Source organism: Giraffa tippelskirchi, chromosome 7, assembly GCF_054371585.1.
Source record: "Giraffa tippelskirchi isolate mGirTip1 chromosome 7, T2T-mGirTip1v1.2.pri, whole genome shotgun sequence".
Lineage (NCBI taxonomy): Eukaryota > Metazoa > Chordata > Mammalia > Artiodactyla > Giraffidae > Giraffa > Giraffa tippelskirchi.
Window position 1 is genome coordinate 127,845,740 of NC_137281.1, and position 24,187 is coordinate 127,869,926.

General features: G+C 39.1%; 1 protein-coding gene across 2 annotated transcripts; it reads right to left on the minus strand.

The window, feature by feature from the left end:
* Window positions 1-4,788: 4,788 nt before the first annotated feature.
* CNIH1 (cornichon family member 1) lies at window positions 4,789-19,489 on the minus strand. Of its 2 annotated transcripts, XM_081509416.1 has the most exons (5): window positions 19,354-19,489; window positions 13,700-13,768; window positions 9,647-9,759; window positions 8,235-8,378; window positions 4,789-5,957 (listed from the first exon to the last, which is right to left on the minus strand). In XM_081509416.1, the coding sequence occupies exons 1-5, from the start codon at window positions 19,432-19,434 to the stop codon at window positions 5,930-5,932; spliced, it is 435 nt and encodes a 144-aa protein (XP_081365542.1). In that variant the 5' UTR covers window positions 19,435-19,489; the 3' UTR covers window positions 4,789-5,929. The 2 variants fall into 2 exon arrangements, with proteins under 2 accessions (XP_081365542.1, XP_081365543.1); XM_081509417.1 differs by lacking the exon at window positions 8,235-8,378.
* Between the last annotated feature and the right edge of the window lie 4,698 nt (window positions 19,490-24,187).

Consider the following 24,187-nt stretch of genomic DNA (forward strand, 5'->3'; position numbering starts at 1 on the left):
TGAAAAATAGCATATGGGAAAATATATTTTAATTTTTTTACCACATTCTTACCTCATATTACTGGTAACTGCTGGGTGGCATATGACATAGTAACACATATGAAAATTGCTACAAGCACCCAGGCTAAAATTATTTAAATAACTCTTACCCTCTATTCCTCTGAAAATTTCTCCCATTGTTTTCTCTACTTGATAGAGAATTTGTCACCTCCTCCCACCCAATGCCAGATCATCCCCAACAAGTGTTTATCCAGCATTTGCTGGAATTTTCCAAGATGAGGAATTCATTACTTCAGACAGCTGCTATTTTTCACAGCATTGTTTTTTTAACCCTAAGAACTACAATGGAATGAATTTAATACCTCTTTCACGTTTATTTTATAAAGCACTTACCTAAAGTTTAAGTCTCCAGTTTTCTCACTCCTTCACTTCACTCTCTGTTACCTGTGTCTTTGTCTTTAAATTTCACGCTGAGGTACCAAAAGCAAGCATTTGCAGACAAGGATCATACCGTGAGTCAAAGTTACCTGTTTTAAGAGACGTCAGCAGTCTCAGTGCTACAGAATCCCACAGCTCTCTTGGCTACTGGTAGTCACGAAGGTGACCAACGGAGGAGGAACTTCCACACAAGCAAAGCAGATTTCACCACATCAACCCTTAATTTGTAAATAGTCGTATAATTAACCAAAAGTCTTACTGTCTCTCACCCTTCTTGCCCTGATGAGCTATTTTAATTTCATTAGAGAATACTTTAAAACATTTACTAGCACTGTTTGGGAACTTCAGACCAGAGACTCAGAATGTATCATAATATAAAAATCAATGTTTTAATACTTTAGAACTTAAGGTTTTCTCTCTAAGACTCAAGGAAGACGGGAGAATCACATATCCTTAAGGATTTCTGACCGAAGATAATCAATGCCAAAAATTACAACAAGGAAGTTATTTTAAGTACAGGCTGCAGTAATAGATTGACCTTTCTCATGATTTTGTTGTTATAACCAAGTACAATTTAAAATCACTCCATTAAGCTTTAAACAATCACTGAAATTGACATTACCAAATCTTATTATCAGCTTTCTCCCAATAAATAGCTTACTCATGAATATCTAAGAATAGCAGAAAAAATATTAGCATGGACTAATCAAATCCTTTAATCAACTGAATTTTCAAAGTACATGCATCTCAATTTCCACTGCCAAGTGCCAGTTAAGCCTTCCACAATAAAATGGTTAACTATTTTACTAAGTATAAGGAAAAACATCAATTATTCCATAACAATCATGGGATGTCACTACTCAAATATAATTATCCAATAAAGTTTAATAACATGTAATTCCAACATTCTTGGAAAAGAATTTTCTCTGGTTAATCTGCAGGACAGCCATCAAAACAATGAGGGAAGGGAGGCAGAGAGACCTGCTGGAATCCTAGTCATACACAAGCCAGTTAGTTGCTGAAATAGAATCAACACACAAAACTCAACCGTTATCCACAAACTACACAAGGAAACATTTGAGACAGTTTTTATTAAATATACAAAAGCAAAATAAAGCAAGCAAGCTTAAAGAAGGCAGGACAACATAAGGACATTGTCTTTGGATGGTGTACAGCACCATTAAGGTTAACTTAGATTTTAACAAATCATGAACACAGATAGCTAACTACATTCTGTGTTTCCCTTAGTAGTTTTAAGATCTACCTAGTCATCAATTTATTATTTAAGAAATTGTTCTTCTCCATAATACAAGAACACTGTAAACAAAGAAATGTAAATGTTTAGGGAAAGCACTGTACGATGTTAATTTATTCATTCTTTTCTATGTCAAGATGTTCTCTACATCTTCCACAATATACATTAATAAAACTAATGTATGGTAAAACCTTCACTCCAATCCCACAGATCACCTTAATGGTTAATTCTATTTTCCAAAACCAAGCAGAAAAAGCAGCAGAGTCGTTTACTCTTTTTAAGACATTTAGGTTTAAAACCATTAATTTTAATCAAAGCAAAATTGTTGCAAGAAAGCTACTCAACATATCCCCAAAGAGAACCCCATTTTCTCTCTTGGCATCGCCCTGCAGTATTAGTTCAGAACTATCTGCCAAGCTGCAATACTAGTGCCAGAGACTAATTAGCTACTGGTCTGACCACAGATCAAAGCCTGGTTTGAGCAAAAGAGCTTAAATTATGAGATTAACATTATTAATAGTTTCCTAGAACAATGACTACGAGGTTTCATGAACAATGCTAGACAAGGTATCAGCATTTCTATCTGTCCCCTTTGAGAAGTGTCGTTTCAAATATTTTGGCTGTCAAAACTTCTGATTTACAATTATACAAGTGATTATTGACAAATGCACATTTGTGAGTGGTGAAAGTGAAAGTTAGTTGCACAGTCGTGTCCAACTCTTTGTGATCCCATGGACTGTAGCCCACCAGGCTCCTCTGTCCTTGGAATTCTCCAGGCAAGAGTACTGGAGTGGGTTGCCATTTCCTTCTCCAGGGGATCTTCCTGACCACGGGATCAAACCCGGGTCCCCTGCATTGCAGGCAGATTCTTTACCAACTGAGCTTTAAGTAAGTAAATTAGATATGTACTTTTAAATATAGATCATTTTAATGGACTTGATATTATCACACTGCTATGTGAGATAGCCACACCCAAAATGAAAGCTGGCCCTCCTGCAGAGTATAAGAAAAAATCCACAAGTCATTCTTTGTACTATGGCAGTAATATTCCATGAACGCTGTCTATAAATATATATTGGAGGAAAAGAGAAGTGTTGTAGCAAGGAAAATAATTTGCTAGTTTCAAACTATATCTACATCTCTATTTCCTTTCTATGCAATTATCTTACATATTTTCAAAATATGTTATCTGCAGAGAGCTCTATGAACGCTATTAGCATAAGTGGTCCTCGAGCCAAAAATACTGAAGAGGCTTTAAAAGACACATACTGCAAACTGCCATGCATTCTGTTGTTCTGTGTGAGACTATTACCTGGGTATCTGAACTTGACTATAGGTCTGACTATTCATGGTATGAGGCTTCTCAAATGCTTTAGTACTATCTGATACAGGTCAAAAGTGGATTATCTGGTCATTTCCTGTCACTACCCTCTTCCCGTGAAAAGTAATTCAAACTTCAAACAAATTAGTAGTTTATGTGCAGCTTGTTACCCAACTCTCCTCTACCCTGGGATGGGGAGTGGGGAGTATCAGTTAAATATTGTGAAAATTATCAAATAATATTAATAAAATTCAGATTCAGGCATTTGAGAATCTACCCCTATACCTCCTTAGCACTAATAGGACATATTGCCATGATACAGTATTATTACTCAATAGAATAACTGCTAAATAGACTACATTTGTTACATAATATTTTTAATGCAGGGGAATCTGTAGTACCAACACCAAGTTGCTGATATAGATAATAACTACAGTAAGTTACAGGAATGATTTCAGAGAGTTGGAAAGCTCTTAAAACACAACAGCAAAAGTAATTGCAACAAGGGAAAAAAGAATTCCTAAATAAACAGCTGTGGCTGCAGAGGGTACAGTCTTGACTAAAGCTGGAAAGGATTATGAACCCAGACTAACTATGTTTCAGCTGGACATGCACGAATAATAGAAATATGGCTAGGACCACCCAAACCAGATTAACAGGGGAACAAATTAAATTTACAGCAAAGAAAAGAACCACTGGCATACTGTCAATGCAAATAGTTTCTGCTTTTTCTTGGTAAGTGACTTAATTTCTTAAAACACTGGTGACGGTAAAGAGCAGATATTATAAGAGCATCCAGGTACCCGATATTCCAATTATCTACACGCCTAGGACCTAACAACCTACCACTGACTGTCAATCATCCTTGAGGTATCAGCTAAGGACTACATATCTAACTTTTGAAACATGTGAAAGTGGCTTCCACAAATTGCAACCAATAAACCTGGCATTAATCCTGGAGAATACTGTGAAATAATTATTAGGATATTTGTTAAAATTCATAAAGGAACGTGGAGTTTGCTAAGAGATAGGAAGGGCTCATGAAAATACTTTGACGGGAATACAAAAGTAACTACCCCAGAAAACTTATCTGAAGTACAGAAGACTTGGCCAAGTCTCTCATGATAAAAAGTTCTCGTGAACAAGAAAGAAAAATGAGTGCATGCTAGTACAATTGGGTGGATTAGATGCTGAATGGTTGCTTATACTCAGATCACGAGTCTACAGTGCCTAACTAGGGCTCAATAAACAATTTACTGCATGAACTAATGAACAATCAGATCCCTTGAGGTGTGCTCCAGACTACAAGTCTTTAAGCATCTCTCATTCTGAAATGGTTTGACTCTCCTCACTCTCTGGTTCTATATCCTCTTCTTCAATGTATTTACCCCTATTACCCAATCTCAAAATAGTAACCTTCTCCTAAAGGTGGGGAAGCATTTCTTTACTAGTAGAGCATAAAACAGCATCTAATTCAAGGGCTACTTAGAATAAGACTTGCACAAACACATCCATAAATATCCTTGGTCATTACATAAAATTTCTACATATGATTTTCTTCCTTGATCCTTTAAGAAACTTTGAACCACTTACACTATTTTCAATTGCCTTAACTGACTCCTCTCAAATAAACCACAAGAATGCTTATGAAAACATGCAAGCCATAAATCACCTGCCTTTCAAGCAGCAGCAAAAAAAAAAACCAAACACAAATGTATAACTCACTTCACCTTAAAAACCTGCTGTTTCAAAAAGGAAAAAAATACTTTAAACCTTTTAAGTTTCACAATAATTTTTAATTAGTAAGAAAAACGATGATGCTATGCCATCAGTGTTTACGAATCTTGTCAAATGACAACAGACAGTAATATACTTAACCATTTAAAAATTGTCCTTTTTAGATCCAAGCATGGTATTAAAAAACAAGAAAGTAATACTCTACTATCTTCTTAAAAAACTGACAGTGATATGTCTTTATTTGGAATAAGCAAGTTTAAGAAATAGCTATTTATAATCTTTAAAACAATGCACTGAAAATAAGTCTTAACTTCAGAGTTTTATTGTATTGCACTAAAGGAACAGCAGGATGGTTATACAATGTTCTCTCTCATTCGGTTTTGAAAATCTAAAGTACTTGCAAATTCTTAAGAATACCTTTACCACCAGATTAGAACATTTAGTAACAAATTTCTTAATAAGTAAAGTCTCACAAATTAAAACACATTTAAAATAGCTTTAAATGCATTCTTCACAAGTCAGCATATATTTTATCATGTTCACTTATGCTTAAGAATTAAAGCAAGTATATTACTCTGGTGGAAATATGGGGAAATCTCTCATTCATGCAATATACAGGGATAGTATTTCAAGTCCAAGGGGGAAAAAATCCCACTCTTATTTTTTTAATGCATCCATATATAATCACCTACATGATAGATAAGGAAACCTATCAAGTTTCCCGCAGGTCAGATACATATTTTCAGTTCATCAGAAGCACCTGATATCTACAGCTAATTTATAATTAAATGGCATTTCAATAAAACCAAAATGAGCCCTACAAGTTCCTATAAACGAAAGCTTCCAATGGACTAAGGACAGTCAATAATTAATGCAATCATTCAAGGGATTATGGCTGTTCCTTAAGGAGTGCAAGTTCAAACCTGTCAACACCAGAGGTATCATTTTATATTAATTTATACGTAATTCCATTTAAATTCTTTATCCGAGTATAACATATGAAAACAGTCTTTCCACAAGCAAAAAATGTGGAAACATTTAAAAAATAAGGAGTCATTTTTAAAGTAACTGATCAGATTCCATAGGCTACTCTTGGAAACAGGATCTTGCTGGATAGAATCCCTTCATTGGTGGCTTTGTGCATGCACTTAACTGGACCAATTCTTCTAAGCGTTGTTCTAAGAACTCACCAAAACATAGATCATGCTGAAAAGAAGAAAAAGGCTACTGTTAATTCAAACATTTCTAACTATAAAAACTAACAGCACCAAAAAGTTGACTCTGCTTTATATAGTAAACTAGTTTGTGATATCACAACATCACAGAAAATGGTAAGACCAATGACAAGTTCACGATATGATTTTAATCTGCATTTGTGGACTTTTGCCTAAGGTACGACTGGCTCAGTACATGGGCTGAGCTGTCCCCTATTTCCTTTCCAATTTTAGCAAGTAGAACAGCACAGCTGAAAACTTAATGGGCGATCAGAGCTTAGAGAAGCAATCCAAAACAGCACACTGCTCCAGAGCTGTATCTAAGAATAGGAGTGAGCATCTCCAAGGGCTCACTTCATGCCAGGCCTTCTGCTAGGTGCTAGGAGGTAGGGTATGTACCATTATTATCCCCATTTTACAGACAGGAATAATCAAGGAACTTTCCCATTAGAGAAAGGCTCTAGGCAACAGCAGCAAGTTTAAAAAAGAAAAGGAGACCAACAAGCAAAATAAAAAGCAATAACCATTTGATCCTACATGCAGGGCGAGGTGAGAGAGCATGGTTCAAGAGCATGTGTGTCTAAATGGAAATACAAAGCAAGGAAGTGAGCAAGCTTGATAGACAATTTAAAACAAATGAATGGGACTTCCCTGGTGGCACAGTGGATAGGAATCCGCCTGCCAGTGCAGAGGACAAGGCTTTGATGCCTAGTCCGGAAAGATTCCACATGCCACACAGCAGCTAAGCCCATATGCCACAACTACTGAACCCATGCTCTAGAGCCCATGAGCCACAACTACTGAAGCCTGCATGCCGCAACAAAGAGTAGGCCCTGCTTGCCAGAACTAGAGAAAGCCCTCACAAAGCAACTAAAACCTAGCACAGCCAAAAAACATAAAATTTTAAAAATAAATAAAACGAACAACATAGTGCCACCATCTCCTGGTGAACATTTTCCCACAACTCTATCATTTATTCATTCATTTGCCTTCTTTCAGCAAGTATGTTTTAAGCGTCTACTAAATATCAGCACTGTTTCAGACACTTATTATAGAAGCTAAAATATGAAAATTAACAGAAATTAAAAGGACACATGGAATTTCACTTTTCAGAACTTTTTCACTCTGTTTCATGTATGAACATCTGCAGACATTAATTTTTCACAAATATCACCTCTGAAGGCATAAAAATGCATTTTCCGTAAATTTAAGTCTAGCACTTCACCCTCTTCCATAACAGAAAATAATATGAACAAGAACTATGACTACATGCCTACCATTTAATACTAAGCAAGTTTTCAAGTAACAAAAAGGAGAGGGAAGAGAATCTTAATTACTGCAATAATTTCATCTAATACAATTTTCTTCATATTTTGAAAATCCAGTGGAAATTTCTCTCCAAGTTGAATATGTCAATAAAAAATGGGAGAGATGTATTTATATAAAGAAAAGTTATAACTGTATTCTAGCCCTAGTTTAATTCTAGTTTTAATAAGCAGCTATTTTCCTCCACCTACAGTACACCTAGAATGGTGGCTCTCAACCAAGGCGATTTTGCCCCACAGGGAGCATCTGGTAGCGTCTAGAGACATTTCTGGTTATTATCACTGGGGCAGGGGGATGCTACTGGCATCTAGTGGGTAAAGGCCAGGAATGCTGCTGAACATTCTACAATGCACAGGACAGCTTCTCACAACAAATTTTATCTTGCCCAGAATATGAACAGTGCCAAGGTCAAGAAACCCTGATCGAGAGGAATGATATATGAGTCCATCTCAGTATAAAAGGATGAAAATCAGTAACTGCACCACCCTGTATGATAGAACTTTTCTTTCCTTCATGCCATACAGAGCATGCAAATCAGAAAATAAAGTGTAGAACATATAGTTTAACGAGAATGATTAAAAAAAAAATTAAACATAATCTTGAGACAGACACTGAGGCAAGCAAAAACTTTTTTGCAAATGCACACAGCCACACGCTCTTGCTCTGCCATGGAAAACGAGGACTGTCCTTCACTGACTGTCTGAGACTCTGGAAGCAGCATCCCCACCCCAGGTTTCTGCCTCTGACTGCACATCAGCTGGCTGCCTTGACAAGTACCAGTTTATTTAATGTGTGTGAATTTGTCAGTGTGCACTGTGCCATTACCAGTACCACCATTCAGGACATGAGTTATTCTTCAAGTGGGTTTTAAGGTGTTCAGACCTAATGCCTGCAAATGTTTCAGGCAGCAAAGTAAAATGGTATTTTCATTTTTTAAACTTACCCATATAGGTAGTAAAAAAATGCTAGAAGATAAAAAGCTAATTTGCACCATCCTTCTTTCTGACAATATGCTAGAATATCTGCATTCATGATGGTTGTAGGATCATAGAGTCCTGGTCCACTCATCACTGGTCTACTCATATACCTGTAATAAGCACAATTGATTAGCCACTCAGAATGGAAGCTAACCTTCAAGATGGACAGCAGCATTTTTCTCAAATAATATTGGTTACAATGAGAGGTGGCCCACATAGAGAAGCATACTTTTAGTTCTATGTGGACTTCTTTCCTTTTATCATCTTGATTTTAAAACTAGAGCCCCTAAAGGGGAAAACAGAGCAGTTAAAGAAGGCATATCTGGTCTCCTCTACACTTTCAGAAATCCAAGAGAATTACAAATAACTGTAAAAAGGAAATACGATTTTTTTCCTTTTAACTTTCTATTTTAACATAAAGAAGCCTTCATCAAGATGTTCCAAATGTTCACATTAACCATGCAGCTTTGTCCTTCTCTTTTCTATTCTCTAAATACATGTACACTTTTTCCTGAGCCATATCACAGCCCATTGCAGATGCGAAACCACTTTACTTCTAAGTACTTCTTCCCAAAGTACTTCCTAAAGTCAAGGGCAATGAGACTTTGCCTATCTGAAACAAAACATGTAGAAGTTATGAAATATGAATCTTTTATAAATAACCAAATTTAGAGTCATAAAGTAAAAAAGGAGAAATAAATAAAGACAAACACTGTACAATCTGATTTACATGAAGTTCAGAAATGGAAAAAACTAATCTAAGTGACAAAAGACCACTGGTTCTCCTGAGGAAGTTAGAGGGTAACTGGGATGGGACACGAGGGACTCTTCTGGGGGCCGGAAATAATGTATATCTTGATCTGGGTGGTGGTTTCACTAGTGTACACAGACATAAAAATCCACTGAGCTATACACTTCAGATTGTCCACACATTACTGTATGTAAGATATAGCTCAACTTTTAAAAAACCGTTTGACAAATAGTAACATAAGCTCCATAAGAGGTATTAAAGCAGTTACTTGTTCATCCATGTGGTTTAAAAAACAAATGCCAACTTCTTTCATTTAGGGGGCTTCCCTGGTAGCTCAGTCGGTAAAGAAACTGCCTGCAGTACAGGAGACCCGGGTTTAATCCCTGGCTCAGCAAGATCCCCTGAAGAAGGAAATAGCAACCCACTCCAGTATTCTTGCCTGGAGAATCCCATGTACAGAGGAGCCTGGTGGGCTACAGTCCATGGGGTTGCAAGAGTCAGACACAACTTATCGACTAAACCACCACCACTTTCATTTAGGTGACTAGTAAGTTAAGATAATCGTATCAACCATAGTATAATTAAAATTTAATTAGGAAAAGTATTAGAAGTGTATCTCAATATTACCTCCAAATATGATATGCCAAGAGGGGCATATTGAGACCCAGTGTAAGCCACTCTGCTGCACAGAGAAACATGACACAGAAGAAAGCATGGATGAGGTACTCTGGGAGGACAAGCTGGAAGAAAAAACACAAGCCGGTTATCCGTTATCAAAACACCTTGGCATTAAGTCAACTGCTAATTTGGAAAGCAGGTGGCAACTAAGTTTCCACAGTGAAAAGTCACTTGTTCTCTTAGAATCAGAAATGAAAAGTGCTACCGAGTTTTATTTTCATATTTAACTTCTGACCGAAAGCAGAATTATATGCAAAATGACCAGAGGTTATAGCTTGCACTAGAACAATAATATGTGACTCAAAATTTAAAACCCAAATTCTTAGAACAACAGGTTAAATTACACAAAGTTACCACCCAGACTGTTCAAACAAAGCTATTTGCTAATCACTTAGAATAACTTAGAATATTTTTTCTTTCCACTATTTAAAAATGATAAAAATATAAAAATGAAGTATCTGATGACATGCAACATGATATAAAAAAATTCACAAGAACAAAGCTCCCTTTAGAAGGTTACACATTAGTGTTTTTAAGCCTTTAATAGAAACCAGGGTGCTACAAATACAATATTTAGCAAAACACACATTACCACAACAGTAATTTTTCAATGGAAAGCCAACAGCCAATAATCTCAGCACAGTCGGAGTGGAAGAACACTAAAATGCACAGATGCAAACGATGTGCTTTCTGCAATGCAGGAGGGAAAAGACTGGGATCTAAACCATGAAACCAGAATTCTCCCTGTTCCTGAGCTCCCATTCCTACACAGCCTTTCTGTTTCTTTCAGCCTTTCTCCAGTGAAGTGCTACAAACACAGCAGACCAGTAGCAGCTCAGAACTCAAAAACAAAATACATCTTTTGATAGCAAGCAGTATTAAGTGAAGAAAAATTAGTCCAAGGAAAATGCTTTTTATAAATGACCAAGAGTTCATGCTTTAAATTATCTTTCTCATCCTAAAGATTTCAGTCTAACGACTCTGTTAAATATAAATACTAAAACTTTCATTGAAAGTTTCAGCCAAAGAGTTTCCTACAGTAAGTCACAGCTGCAAAGCCAGTTTCTCAAATGTGCCTGGACTGTACCATCAGATCTTTTCTGAGGGAAAACTACAGCTGTAGAAATAATATAATTATATTACTTATTCAAGCCCATCTTCTACTACTCCCAAATTACCCTTCCCATTCAAAGCTGTAAAGCAAAATTTTTAATTAATACTATTTTAAATAAAATTCCAGTAAAACCTATTAATCTGTACCACTAACCAGATATTTTCCACAAATTTAAGCAATATAATAAGATTAAACTCTGCACATATATATAAACATATAAATAATATGAACTGTTAAATCAGCATTTAGTTAAGATCAAAGTTAAACATCTGTAAGAAAACAAGAAAACGTCTACAGGGAAATCTTTGAAACACAAATAGTACAACCAGGACAAACCAAGAAAAATATACATTTTATTAGGAGTTCCACTAGAGCTGCTGTTTATAATACTAGTTTAAATTACAAGATTTTTCTTTACAGTATAATAAGCCTATTTCAGTTCTCTAAAAACCAACCGATCTAACAATACAAATCATCATTCAAATTTTCATTCTGCACTTCCAGACTAATGTATGGGGAGAAAATGACTTTAAAAGCATGCTCCCTACTGCTTTTAAACAGTCTTCTTTAATAAGACTGATAATAAAGGTCATATGTAATTCTACCAGTTCTAGTATGAAAAAAATGCCACACTCCCTCCATTCTCCTCAAAGCAGTCCAGAAACTTGTACTATACATCTCTCATAAAGACCAGCACTCTTCATTCCTTAATAATGAAATTTCCCCATAAGTGGCAGAAAATTATTCCATTTAGGAACCAACATTTACACAAAAACTAGTATTCATAAAAAACACCTCATGCAAATATGGCTGAAATGACAGTACTTAAACATGCAAATCATAATGTTCTCTAGATAAGGTTCACATTCTAAAAAAATAATTGTATTTGTCTTCCCCCATACTTTGGCAGAATTGTCAAAACAAATTTTCAATAGGGAAAACTGTCAGATGCACTGCTATTGAGCCAATTATCGGCACCCTATCCAAAACACAACTTAGGCTGATGTAGAAACTTCCCTCTGACCCACTGCAGCATTTGGAGGTCCCAAGCACAAAGTGAGAATTTCTTTCCATTAAAAAAAAGCTAGAAATCACAAACTATATGTTAAAATGAAATGAGTCCATCTTAGGTTTATACTAAATTAGGAAACCAGAAGAATTTGAACCTAAAAACCAGGCTGTCTGAGTTCCAATTCTGACTCTATGTTAGCAGTGTGACCCTGAGCAAAGTGCTGAACCTCATTAAGCCCCAGTTCACTCTCCTTTAGAGTATGATATACCCACCTCTTAGGATCGTCATGAAAACTGAATGAAAAAACTCAGGTAAAGATGTTTAGCACAGAGCCTGGCACCCAGGACAGCCCTCATCTGATTTCAGCTATTATTATCCTCATCATCATTTGGTTATTTGAAGTAATGAAAAGCCAATGAAATAGGAAACTACTAATCAACAACCATCAAAAGGAGAAATTTCAGTTCAACTTCTTGGTAACAATTAAAGAGTAAGTTAAGATGTTTTACAATGAACATTACTACTTTCCAATGAGAAAGCAGATTTATCTTCTTTTTTGTTTAGTAAGAGTAGAGAAACAGTTAATACTTTTAACTGTACCTACATCAAGTCTTACTGTATCAGTTCTTTAAAGACAAACTAGGAATGTAGTTTGCCTATTTATCTAGGAAACAATGATAAAGAAGCAAATTAACTTTACAGACCCTTTCCAAATAAAATCCCTCTGGCATGCCAGCATTTCAGTTTTACACAGCTCAAGTCTATATATGTTTTTATCTTCATTAAGTAATTTTTAAAGATGAATTAACAGTCTATTTCTTGAAGACATACTGCTTTCTTACAAACAACCTTTCGGTTTCTGACCAGTTCAACAAAATCAAACCTACAGTCTAAAGGAGAATCTTCCTGAATGAGCAAACTAAATGAAGTAACAATCAACACAGGGCCCCAGGCACAATGGGGCCACATTATAACTAAATCCAGAAGAGCTCAGAACTTAGTATAAGACAGTTCTGTTTTAGAAACTTAGACTGGATATACTAGAGATAACTATGTATACATTTGCATATAAATTGTTAATTACAAATTCTGATAGCGTGAGTCTGAGGGTAAGCATTACTCCAAGATCTCAGAGCCTAAGAACAGAGCTACCCACCTAAAAGGTTCTGAATAAACAGCAGCTGAAAGAGTAAATAAATTCCAGAACCAACGATGAAAGTAGATATGGTATTAAAGGCTCCACCTACAGACTATCTCAGAGTAAGTCACAAAAGAAGAATAATCTCACCTATTAAAGTCATTTCAGGTTAACCAACTTTCAAACACTGCACCTAATAATCTAATATCGAAGTGCCTATGGTTATAACATTTTTTAAAATGCATGAGCATTTAACAGCTTTCCCTACTTGACTGGGCCAGCAAGCAAACATTTGCATAAAATATGAAATTTCATGAAATCAGAAACCTCAACAGGCATATGAACAAGCACACTGAACAGAACAGTTTACAAATACAAATGCCTCGCCCTCCCCATGAAATGAATGCAGCATTAAAACATTACACTAAAAAGCAGTACACACCTTTAATGCAATTTTGACTCTTTTAATCTTTTTGACCTTTTCAACTGTCTTTGGCCGACAATGTAAAAAGCAGATTGGAAGAATGTTAGTATGACAGCTGACAAGATCACCAGCAGATTAATAATAGTCAGAATAGTCAAGCAGGACAGGAAAAAGATTATTTTTTAAAATTCTGCCTACTTAAAAAAAGTACAAATTTATCATGCTACTGAGAATACTGGCCACTTTAAAATTATATCAAGTTAAAAGCAAAAACAGTTTAAAAATCTAGAGAAATATCCTATATTATAACTTACAGGATTCAGGGTATTACACTGGTCTATAGGATTCTTGTAATCAGTTTTCAGCTCATCGAATGCTATAATCTAAAATAAAAATAACATAGTTAGGATCTCTCACATTAAAAAAGTGGCAACAAACCCGCCCCATCAAGCAATAATTGAATAAAGGTAATGAGGAAGTGCACTAACTTTACCTGTACCAGTTTTCAGTAAACAAAGGATGTGCTCATTAACAAATAACTAGAATCACATTTAAAGAACTGAAAACATGTCTATCATTATCACTAAAATGATAAATATCTTCAATTTTCAATTTTTTCAATGCTTCCACTCAAGTTATTTTCTCTGCTTGAAATGGTCTTTCCCTCAGCCATAATTATTTAGGGAAACTCCTCTTTATCATCCTAAAAAACACTCTTCCTATGTCAACCCCTCTCAGTAGATTTCCCTGACTTCCTTGGGCAGAAATAACTGCATGTCTGTCTATAATCTCCACAGAGCGCAGAGCTTTATAACGCTACCAGGCTGGCATTTCTCATACTAGAGGAGAGGATTTAAGTTCAGGTTTATGCCCTCCCCCAGACTCTGTGCCCCTCAGGCTGAAGTGTTTTTAATCATCTGTGCATGTCCACCTCTGTCACAGTGTTCAGTGGGACACCAGAAATGGACTCGCATGCTTCAATTTGTTCCCATTTGTGTCCAAACACACATATTTCAAGGTCCTGCTTTGATCTGCAAATTTCAAGAAATGGCCTCAGAATAGAGGAACACTAAGATTATCAAACTTCACAGCCAGGATCACCACATACAGTAGTGAAGCTTCTGCACAGGACCAAAGGCCAGGTGGGGGCACAATGCCATCGCAGGCTCCTGCTGCCAAACACCTTGGCATGGGCTTTGCACCCAGGGGTTGTTCAGGAGGGAGGACTTTTGCAGTCCTTCTGCCTCAAGGGGCATCTTATTCTAATTCACCTTAAGGCACCACACAGGAAAGAGCAGACCTGTTTAAGGCCACTACAAAAGTGATCAATCTGACCTTGTTTCATGTCCTCAGTATATTCCTACCACGTGCAGATCCTTTCATGTAGTCACCAAACGAAAGACTAAAGAAAGGTAAAGCCCAGGTTAAGGCCAGCTTCTCATGGTGTGATAAGTGAAACAGTTATATATGTGGTAAGGGGGGGAAAGAGCTCACTCAAAATACATGGCAAGAGTAAATCAACTAAAATCAACTTTAATATAAATAAATAAATGAACAAATACATTTCTTGAAATCATACCATTAAAAAAAAAAAAAAAACATGGCAAGAATCACAAATTATTCTGTCTAAGAAATAGACTTACAGACTCAAGAGAATGATCTTATGGTTGCCAGGGGGGGAAGGATGGAGGGGAAAAGATAGGGAGTCTGGGATGGACAGGTACACACTGCTATATTTAAAATGGATAACCAACAAAGACCTACTGTATAGCTCAGGGGACACTGCTCAATGTTATGTGTCAGCCTGGATGGGGGAGAGTTTGAGGGAGAATGGATACATGTATATGTATGGCTGAGTCCCTTTGCTGTCCACCTGAAATGACCATAACATTGTTAACTTGCTATACTCCAATACAAAATAAAAAGTTTAATTAAAAAAATTTGTCAATGAGGGCTAAAAATGTTTCTGTTCAAACTCTGAAAAGAAATGTGGCATTAACATTTAGGGTCAATGAACACAGAATTTCAAAGCCAAAAGGCACAAAAAATCAAATTGGGGTGACACACCACTTTGTGGTGTTCAGTGTCAAAAGAAGAAGCCAAAGGCCCCAAATTTATGGGGAAGCTATTTTAATTGCTGCCACTAACCACCCAGGGGACAAAGAATTTAATCTGCCCTTCCTCTGGTGGGCTAGGACTAGTATCTTTATATGTGAGACAGTGCTACTCAATAGTACCAAAAATCACTTAAGTCATATATTTCTACCTTTTAATATGCTGGTTTAAATCCTTAAACTTTAATCCTTAAATCCTGTTAAAACCCTTAGCTTCACAAAAAGATGAGTTTAATTTCTGGAATTTTATAAAATTCACCAATCTGGCCTAATAAAAATTCTAATGCAAGCAGAAATGGAAGGAAATTAATTAAACATTAAAATGTAAGCTCCATGAAAGCAAAGGTTTTTGCTGGGTTCACTGCTCTGTTCCAGGGCCTAAAATAGTGCCTGGCACATACTTAAGTGTTCAATCAATATTTACTGAATAAAAAGGGGAAAAGGAAAAAAAAAATAGCCCTATGCTTAACATAAAGAACAGAACTCACCAAAAGGCATTTTCCTTTGGGCTTCCAATGCAAGAGACCCTAGTTCAATTCTTGGGTCGGGAAGATCCGCTGGAGAAGGGATAGGCAACCCACTCCAGTATTCCTGGGCTTCCCTCGTGGCTCAGCTGGTAAAGAATCTCCTGCAATGCAGGAGACCTGGGTTTGATCCCTGGGTTGGGAAGATCCCTGGAGAAGGGAAAGGCTACCCACTCCAGTATTCTGGCCTAGAGAATTCCATGGACTGTATAGTCCATGGGGTCGCAAAGACACGACTGAGTGACTTTCACTTTCAATGACCCATAACACACATACATGTTAAAAATACAAGTGTACAATTAAAGATATTAATTTATGATGTTTTATAGATATTATTAGTCAGTTATCTGACATCAGATGTGATATACTCCCAGTGAAATGGCAACCCATTCCAGAATTCTTGCCTGGAAAATTCCATAGACAGAGGAGCTTGGTGGGCTACAGTCCGTGGAGCTGAAAAGACTCGGACCTGACTTAGCAACTAAACCACCACCACAATAAGCTTTAAGACAAGGACCACGATCACAAATACAATTACTTCCCTTTAAGAAGATCCAATTTAATAGCAAAATACAAAACTTGTGCATAAACTTTTTTCCCACTGGACATTTTCTTCAGGTGATTTCAAAGGATCTTTTAATGAGTTTGTTGCTGAATGGGTTTCTGTTTGAGTGCTATAAGCTAGAGTTGTCAACACTCTTCTGAAGAGACTCTTAAACTAGTGGTTTTCAAATCTTTTGTGACTGTGGGTCTGAACAAGGATTTCACAAAATTTTCCACAAAAGTTCAAAAACAAAAATAAATAATTTGATGCACATCTTTGGGGAATGACTTCTGCATTTTTAGCTTTCAAACAAGCCTGTGCTCCCCAACTCTGTTCTCCAAAAAGTATCAAGCACATGAATTAGGACTACTACACTGACAGATGTAACCATCAGCATTAAAAAATCTTCCATAGAACAGTTAACATACAGGAGATTTTTTTAATTTACACTTGAAATTTCCAGATGAGTCTTCTCACAGATACTTAAACTATCTAAGAAAACAAACTGAAGGTTACATAGTTAACAGAAAAATTAAAACTATGTCTTTATTTAGAATTTTCAATTTGTTCCCAAAGGATGCATATTCCTCTGAACTACTAAGAAATCCCTAAGGACATAAGCTCTCCACTAATCTGAGTACAAACAAATTTTTAATTCTATAACAAGACTTAAAACTATCTGTGTGAGATGCGGTGCTAAGTCACTTCAGTCGTGTCAGACTCTTTGCGACCCTATGGATCAAAGCTCACCAGGCTCCTCTGTCCTTGGGTTTCTCCAGGCAAGAATACTGCAATGGGTTGCTGTGCCCTCCTCCAGGGGATCTTCCCAATCCAGGGATCAAGCCTGTGTCTCTTATGTCTCCTCCGCGGGTTCTTTACCACTAGCACCACCTGGGAAAGCCACACCCCCCCAAAAAAATACCGATTTCACTCAGACACATATTCATTTAAATTGCCCATTTTTTAAAAGTGCAGTTCCAGGTTTTCTTTAAGCCAAGCACAATTTAGTTCAAAATGTAAGCATCCACAGCTCTAAGAATCTTCATCAGCTCGTCAGAAAACAAGTGCCCATGAAGCAGGAAGTGATTAAATCCTCATCTACAGACGGCAGGGAACCACACATTTCAGTTTCATCAGAGGCTTACAAAGGCAGAGCTAGTTTGCATCCCGAATTATCTTTATTTATTAAGGAAGAGTCAAAGAAGAGTCCAAAATGCTCTTCAAGTTATGGGTTCCTACTGAAAAGCATTTAGAGGGAACAGTTACTTAATAGCCTACATAAGAATTCCCCACTACACAAGCAGTTGGGTTTCAAATACTTATAAATATAATCTTTAGCAAAAGGGAATGGATTTAGATTTTTTTTTTTTTTTTTGCACACAACACCGCTGCCACTTAAATCACTCTGCTCCTCCATGTTCCATAACAAATCCTTGCTATGGTGAAACCTGACTTAAGATTTACATAAGAGTGAACTTGCCCCATCATCCAAATTAAGACCAATATTCCAGAGGTATGGAGGGCAGAGCAAACATAAGATAAATTTTAAATGAACGCTGATTTCCAAAAGGCTGTTTCTAATCTTAAAGAAACAGGAATCCTTAAAAAATCTCTTGAAGAGCGCTTCCCTGGTGGTCCAAGTGTTAATAATTTGCCTTGCAATGCAGGAGACACCAGCTGGATCCCTGGTCCAGAGAGACCCCACATGTGGCAGGGCAACTAAGCCTGCATGCCGCAACTACTGAAACCTGTAAGCCCTAGAGCCCAGGCCCCAAAACAAGAGAAGACACTGCAATGGGAAGCCTACGACCACAACAAAGACCCAGGGCAGCCAAAAATCAAATTTTTTAAAAAAAAATCTCTTGCAGAACTATTTCAGAGAAACAAGAATCCTTAAAAATCTCTTGTAGAACTATTTCACAGAGAACTTAACTTGTTCCTTACAGGAACCAGTAAGGATGTGCTTTTGTACTGCAACATGATATGAGTAAAAGAAGGGGGAAAAATCGTCGTACAGAAGCCTAAGTTTTCTGAGCATTTTCAAAATCAAATTGAAACTATCTCTACTACGTCAAGCTACTCCGAATACAAAGGTGGCTAAGAAGACTTGTCTCTGGAGAAACTCTGTCGGTCAAAGTATGATTTGGGGGAAAAGTTCGGATTTAAGATCAACAAAGTAATCAATTCAACCTGCATCAAAGTTCACTGGGCAACAAGAATCCAGGGAGGAAAAAGTGATTTTACTTGAAGTGCTGAAAAGCAGAGTTGGAAATTTATCTAAAGTAGGTTACAACTATCTCATTTGGGCCACAGTCCTGTGAATACCCGAAAACAAAGGCACTCTGTATTAAATATTAGCAATAATTAGGCAAACTTCATTACGGCTAAGCACGTAGCACGCCTCTCTGCGCCCTTAACATCCTGCGGAGTGATGCGAGACCTCGGGGATGCGCAGCCGGTCAGCTAAGCGCTATCCCGCAGGGCCCGTCAGCACCGCGGCCGCCCCACCCGGGGCGGGAAGAGAGGCGGCGCGCGGGGCCTGCGCCGGGACACCGCAGGCGCAGCCAGCCAACCGCCCGACGCCTCGACTCCTCCTGGACCTGCAGCTCCCGACCCGCGGACGGAGGGGCCCCTAGACCCCTGGCCGCGCGGCCTGCACCGCCCCGGCCTGGCCCCATCCCTGGCGTGCCGACCTCCGAAGACCGTGGCCGCCCAGACCACGGGCCCGGGGCAAGAAGAGGCTGCGCCGCCACCTCGCCCTCCTTCCCCCGGACCCGGCTACTCACGTGCCAAATAGCGAAGAAGATGAGCGCGGCGGTGAGCAGCAGCGCCAGCATATAGCAGAAGGCCGCAAACGTGAACGCCATGGCCGGGAAGAAGAGGGCAGCGCCGGTGCCAGCGGAGAAAGGCCGCGCAGGGCCCTCTGGGTAAAACCATTCACTTCCCGCGGCCACAGCCCACACAGCCGCTTGCCGCCGCCTCCGCCGCCGCGGCGCCTGCCCTCCCAACGCGCCTGCGCACCGGTTCTCCCAAAGCGCCCTCCGGTGGCCAGAGTTCGCCGTGCATTTATATTGTTTGCATAGCGGATTGATTTATTTTGTTTACTTCGCTTGTTTATTCTTTGAACAAAAATGTTCATTGAAAGAGTGCCCAGGATCTTCCAAATACTGTGCTTCTCCTTTGAGATACAAAGATGAGTAAAATAATACTTGCACCGAAAGAAGTTAGTATAATGCCGGAAATTAATATGTAAATAAATCATTACAGTATTATAACCCTGTAGCACGTTGTGAGAGGTCAGAGCACGGCATCCAGCCCGCCCTGGAGCGTTCAGGAAAGGATTCCTGGAGTAGGTGTTTCCTAAGCTAAGGCTAACATGATGGGTAGAAGTTGTCCAGGCATATTTGTCTGGACTATAGAATCAGCCTTCCAAGGAGAGGGTTCAGCATAAGCAAAGGCAGACATGAATATAAGAAAAAAAGCTCAATGTCTTAGGTGAAACCACCTTAGCAGTTCTAAATTAGTGGTTAAGACAGCGTTGAGAGTTTGAAAGGGGTCCCCTAGGGTTTAGATCATATCATACAAGGATATGCCAGTTAAAGAGCTCAGACTTCATATCTCATAAGCCCATGTTTTTCAGTCAGCTCCCCACACACAATTTGACTTTTTCACTGCAACACAACAGAACATCACACACGTTGAATTATAGAGAGATGGACATCTGGATATAGAGACAAAGAAATACAGATAACAACAAAAATTTCACCAAACAAGACTACATATCCACGAGTACCTGTCCTGTTATTCTTTTTTGCTGTTTTGTTTTTAATATTGGTTGAGACCCACAAAATTGCCTCACCCGTCTGCTAAATGATTGCTGCTGATGGAGTGGAAATCACTGAAAGCTTTTAAACAAGAAAGGGACATGTTTAGCTTTGCGTTAAAAGATCGCTCTCACCAGCAATATGTATAGAGAATGGTTTAGAAGCAGTCTATCCAGTGCTGTCCCCAGAACTTTCTACAATGGTGGACGTTTTCTTTATCAGTGCTGTTCAATACAGTGGCTATTGAGCAGTTGCAATGTAGCTAGTATAACTGAAGAAGTGAACTTTACATTTTACTTATTTTAATTAATTAAAATTTAAAGAACCACATGTGGCTAGTGGCTGCCGTCTTGGATAGCTGTCAGGATTATGTGGCACCTTGGTGCAAATTACAAAGGTACTCTCTCCAGATAAACAGAGCTTCATACCTGGGCACAAGAATGCAGGTTATATATACTTCAGCCCCACTAACTTCCTTGGCCAGTCGCCTCTAGCAGTATACAAATTGCCCAGCTGACATGATGGCCCTAATTAGCGAAGCGAGAGATTGGAAGCAAGAAGCCCATAAGAATGATCCAGGCAAAAGTTGCTGTGGCTCTGACTAAAGCTGTGGAAACTGGGAGAGAAAGGAGTGAGTAGATTTAATAATATTTAGGAGAAATGCTCAGTAGGACTTGATCGACTGGATACAGTGGTGAGAGAGAGGAAGGTGTCAAAAAAGGTGTATATAGTACTACAGGCCATGGAAGCATGGCAAAATGCAGCACTATGCAATGTTTGTGCCAGGAGAACTCATGATCTAATGAGAGCAGACAGTTTCCTGTTGTCAGGGGAAACAAGAGTTGGTTAGGAAAGTTGTCCACACCAAACCATGAGATCCAGACACCTTCTTATAAATGAGTCCAATCTACATTTTGGAAAATGATGTTTCATCACCATTTACCTTGAGGATCTACCTTTTGGCAACAAGCTCCCCTGTCCCCTTAGTGAAAAATCAATAAATGGAAACCTGAATTAAACAGGGTCTGGAGACCAGAAGGGGGAGCTCTCATGCCCTGTGATGATAGCAGAGCCCAACAGGAAGAAAACAGCTTCCTCTTCTTGCCTGGTAAGGACTCAGCCAACAAAAAGCCCTGGGCTCTATGCTTGCCACAGTCCTCCCAACTTCCTTTTCCCCCTTTATAAAAGTGTTCTTCCCTTGCCAGCTGGAGGACTTGCACATGCATACAGATCCCGAATTGCAATTCCCTACTAATCCGGAATAAATCCATCTTTGCTAAAGAAATATCTGGTGGTCTATTTCAGATCATGACGTGAAATGTATCTTTCCCTTGCCTGGTAACTATGTCGAACACCTTATCACACAAAGTGCAACAGCCTTCCAAGGACCCACTCTCAGTTCTAGAAGGGATGAATCACCCGAGAAGGTAGAAGTCAGATAGAATGCTGACTGATTCACTCAGAGGCTGGGGCAGTGTGAGGCTCCCTTTACATTTTAGCAGAGCACACAGGTAAACTTTAGGCCTGTGTTGGCTAATACAGGAGCCATTAGTCATATGTGGCTGTTTAAATTGATTAAAATTGAATAAAACTAAAAACTCAGTTCCTCAGCTCCACTAGCCGTATTTCAAGTGATCAGTAGCCTGCTGTAGCTTCTGGATACACTATTGGACAACGTAGATACAGACTATTTCCATCATCACGTAAAGTCCTATTGGAGAGTATTGCCTCAGACAATAGTACAAAACTGTAATTGCTCAGAAAATATTGAGTTGGCCAAAAAGTTTGTTTGGTTTTCCATAAGAAGTTGTGGCAAAACCTGAATAAACTTTTTGACCAACCCAATACACCCATTTTAATGAGGGCAAATGGTTAATTAGATCATCCAACCATAGACAAGGCAGCTTGTGAGGAAAAGATTGGGTTTATTTGACATTTTGGAGGACGATTATCAGCAGTAAGTGCAAACAAATCTCAGTATTTTTTTAGAAGTTGCGTTAACCCTTTTTAGCCTATGGGAACAATTTTGTAGGACATGGTCAGTTAAGTTCTTGCTTCTACTTACATACATACATGGGACTAGATGATACTGCAGATTAATCTTCTGCTTGCTCACTCACTCTCTCTTCCTCCTCTCTCTTTCCCTGACTCACCTTTGTTCAAGTCATCTTCCTATGAGTTTGTGTGCACTCCACCCACTGCCTAGGCCCTCAGCCCAGACAGCTAGGTGCAAGTCAGCCACCAGAGAGCTAGAAAATAAAGCCCACAATCACAAAGCATGCAGTGTAAGAAAGTGAAAGTGAAAGTCGCTCAGTCATGTCCAACTCTTTGCGACCCCATGGACTATATAATCCATGGAATTCTCCAGGCCAGAATACTGGGGTGGGTAGCCTTTCCCTTCTCCAGGGGATCTTCCTAACCCAGGGATCGAAATGGATCTCAAAAGTTCAGACACAATCTGAGAGGACTTGCCAGCCCCTTAGACTAAATAAAGAAAGCCAGTGCTGAGGAAGAGGGAAGAGGAGGTGCTGAGCAGTCAGGAGAACCTGAGCTCCAGGAAGCTGCAAGTGTCCATGGGAACCAGCACTACCTTGCCAAGCTCTGAAGAGCACTTGGCAGCTGAGCTCAGTTTCCCTTTCCGCTGGTGTCTGTAGAGAACTCTGCCATTCGACAGCAGGTCGTCTTCACACATCCACCACCAAGTGGGAGCGATTCCACTCCGCTCAGCACCACACTCAGTCCTACCAAGGAGACATTCCTCTTGCCTTAGCCCAGTAGGCTCGCAGACCACGCACCCTCTCCGTAAAAAGGGGGTGGGTAGACTCCGCCCAGACATGGCAGTAACATAAAGAGAAAGCCCAAACTTATGGTAAGTTTGTCCTCAACCAACTCGAGGTCTCCCACAGGTGGGGAACAAGCCATCCAGATGACATATACCATAAGGAACCCACGATGCTGCGGGAGGACCTGGGCCCTTACATTGAGTAAGGAGCATAGAAAATTGTGGGCCTGTAGTTCCAAGCCTTCCAGAAGAGGTTTGCATATTTGGGGGAAAGCACTTCACCCGGTGATTGTGGGTGGAACCTGGATCCGGACATGTGACTGAGACATAAGCCTTGGAAAGAATAGCTCCAGAGCTGGGCAGAACAGGAGGTGGAGCAGAAAGTATTGGTTGTCCCTCAAGCCACTCCCATTTCCTTCTTGTTGGCAGAGCTCAGAGTTTGTTCAAGGATTCTTCCTTGCTTCAGGGAGGATCCCTTCCCCCAGCCCCAGTTTTGGGGAAATGCAGCTGCTGCCCCTCCAGAATGATGTCTGACTCCCAACTGCTATGTATGAGGCAGAGCTGATGACTGTTCTATTCTTTTCTGTTTACCACATACATTTCTAAATCATTGGATTAAGGCTACATACAAATAGACTGCTGGTGGCTCAGCGGTAAAGAATCTGCCTGCAATGTAGGGGGGTGTCGGTTCAATCCCTGGGTTGGCAAATTCCCCTGGAGGAGGAAATGGCAACCCACTCCAGTATTCTTGCCTGGTAAATCCTATGGACAGAGGAGCCTGGTGGGCTACATTCCATGGGGTCGCAGAATTGGACACAACTGAGTGACTAAACCACCACACACAAACAGACTGCATTAGGCTGTCCAGCAAGATGTGGTTTCTCATCCACCTTGCCCTTTGCCCTAGGAGTGCCTATTATACAACCACTATGAGAAGAATCAATGTGCAAAAATGACTCAATCTCATGTATGCAAAATATGTCTATTGTTATTCTTTATTATGTGTGCCTTTTT

Coding starts and splice junctions, on each gene's coding strand:
- CNIH1 (XM_081509416.1), bottom strand. CDS start 19,434: ATGGCGTTCACGTTTGCGGCCTTCTGCTATATGCTGGCGCTGCTGCTC. Junction 13,769..19,353: donor TCTTCTTCGCTATTTGGCAC/GTGAGTAGCCGG, acceptor TTTTTATTTTAG/ATTATAGCATTCGATGAGCT. Junction 5,958..8,234: donor TTTTTTTACTACCTATATGG/GTAAGTTTAAAA, acceptor TCTTCTTTTCAG/CATGATCTATGTTTTGGTGA.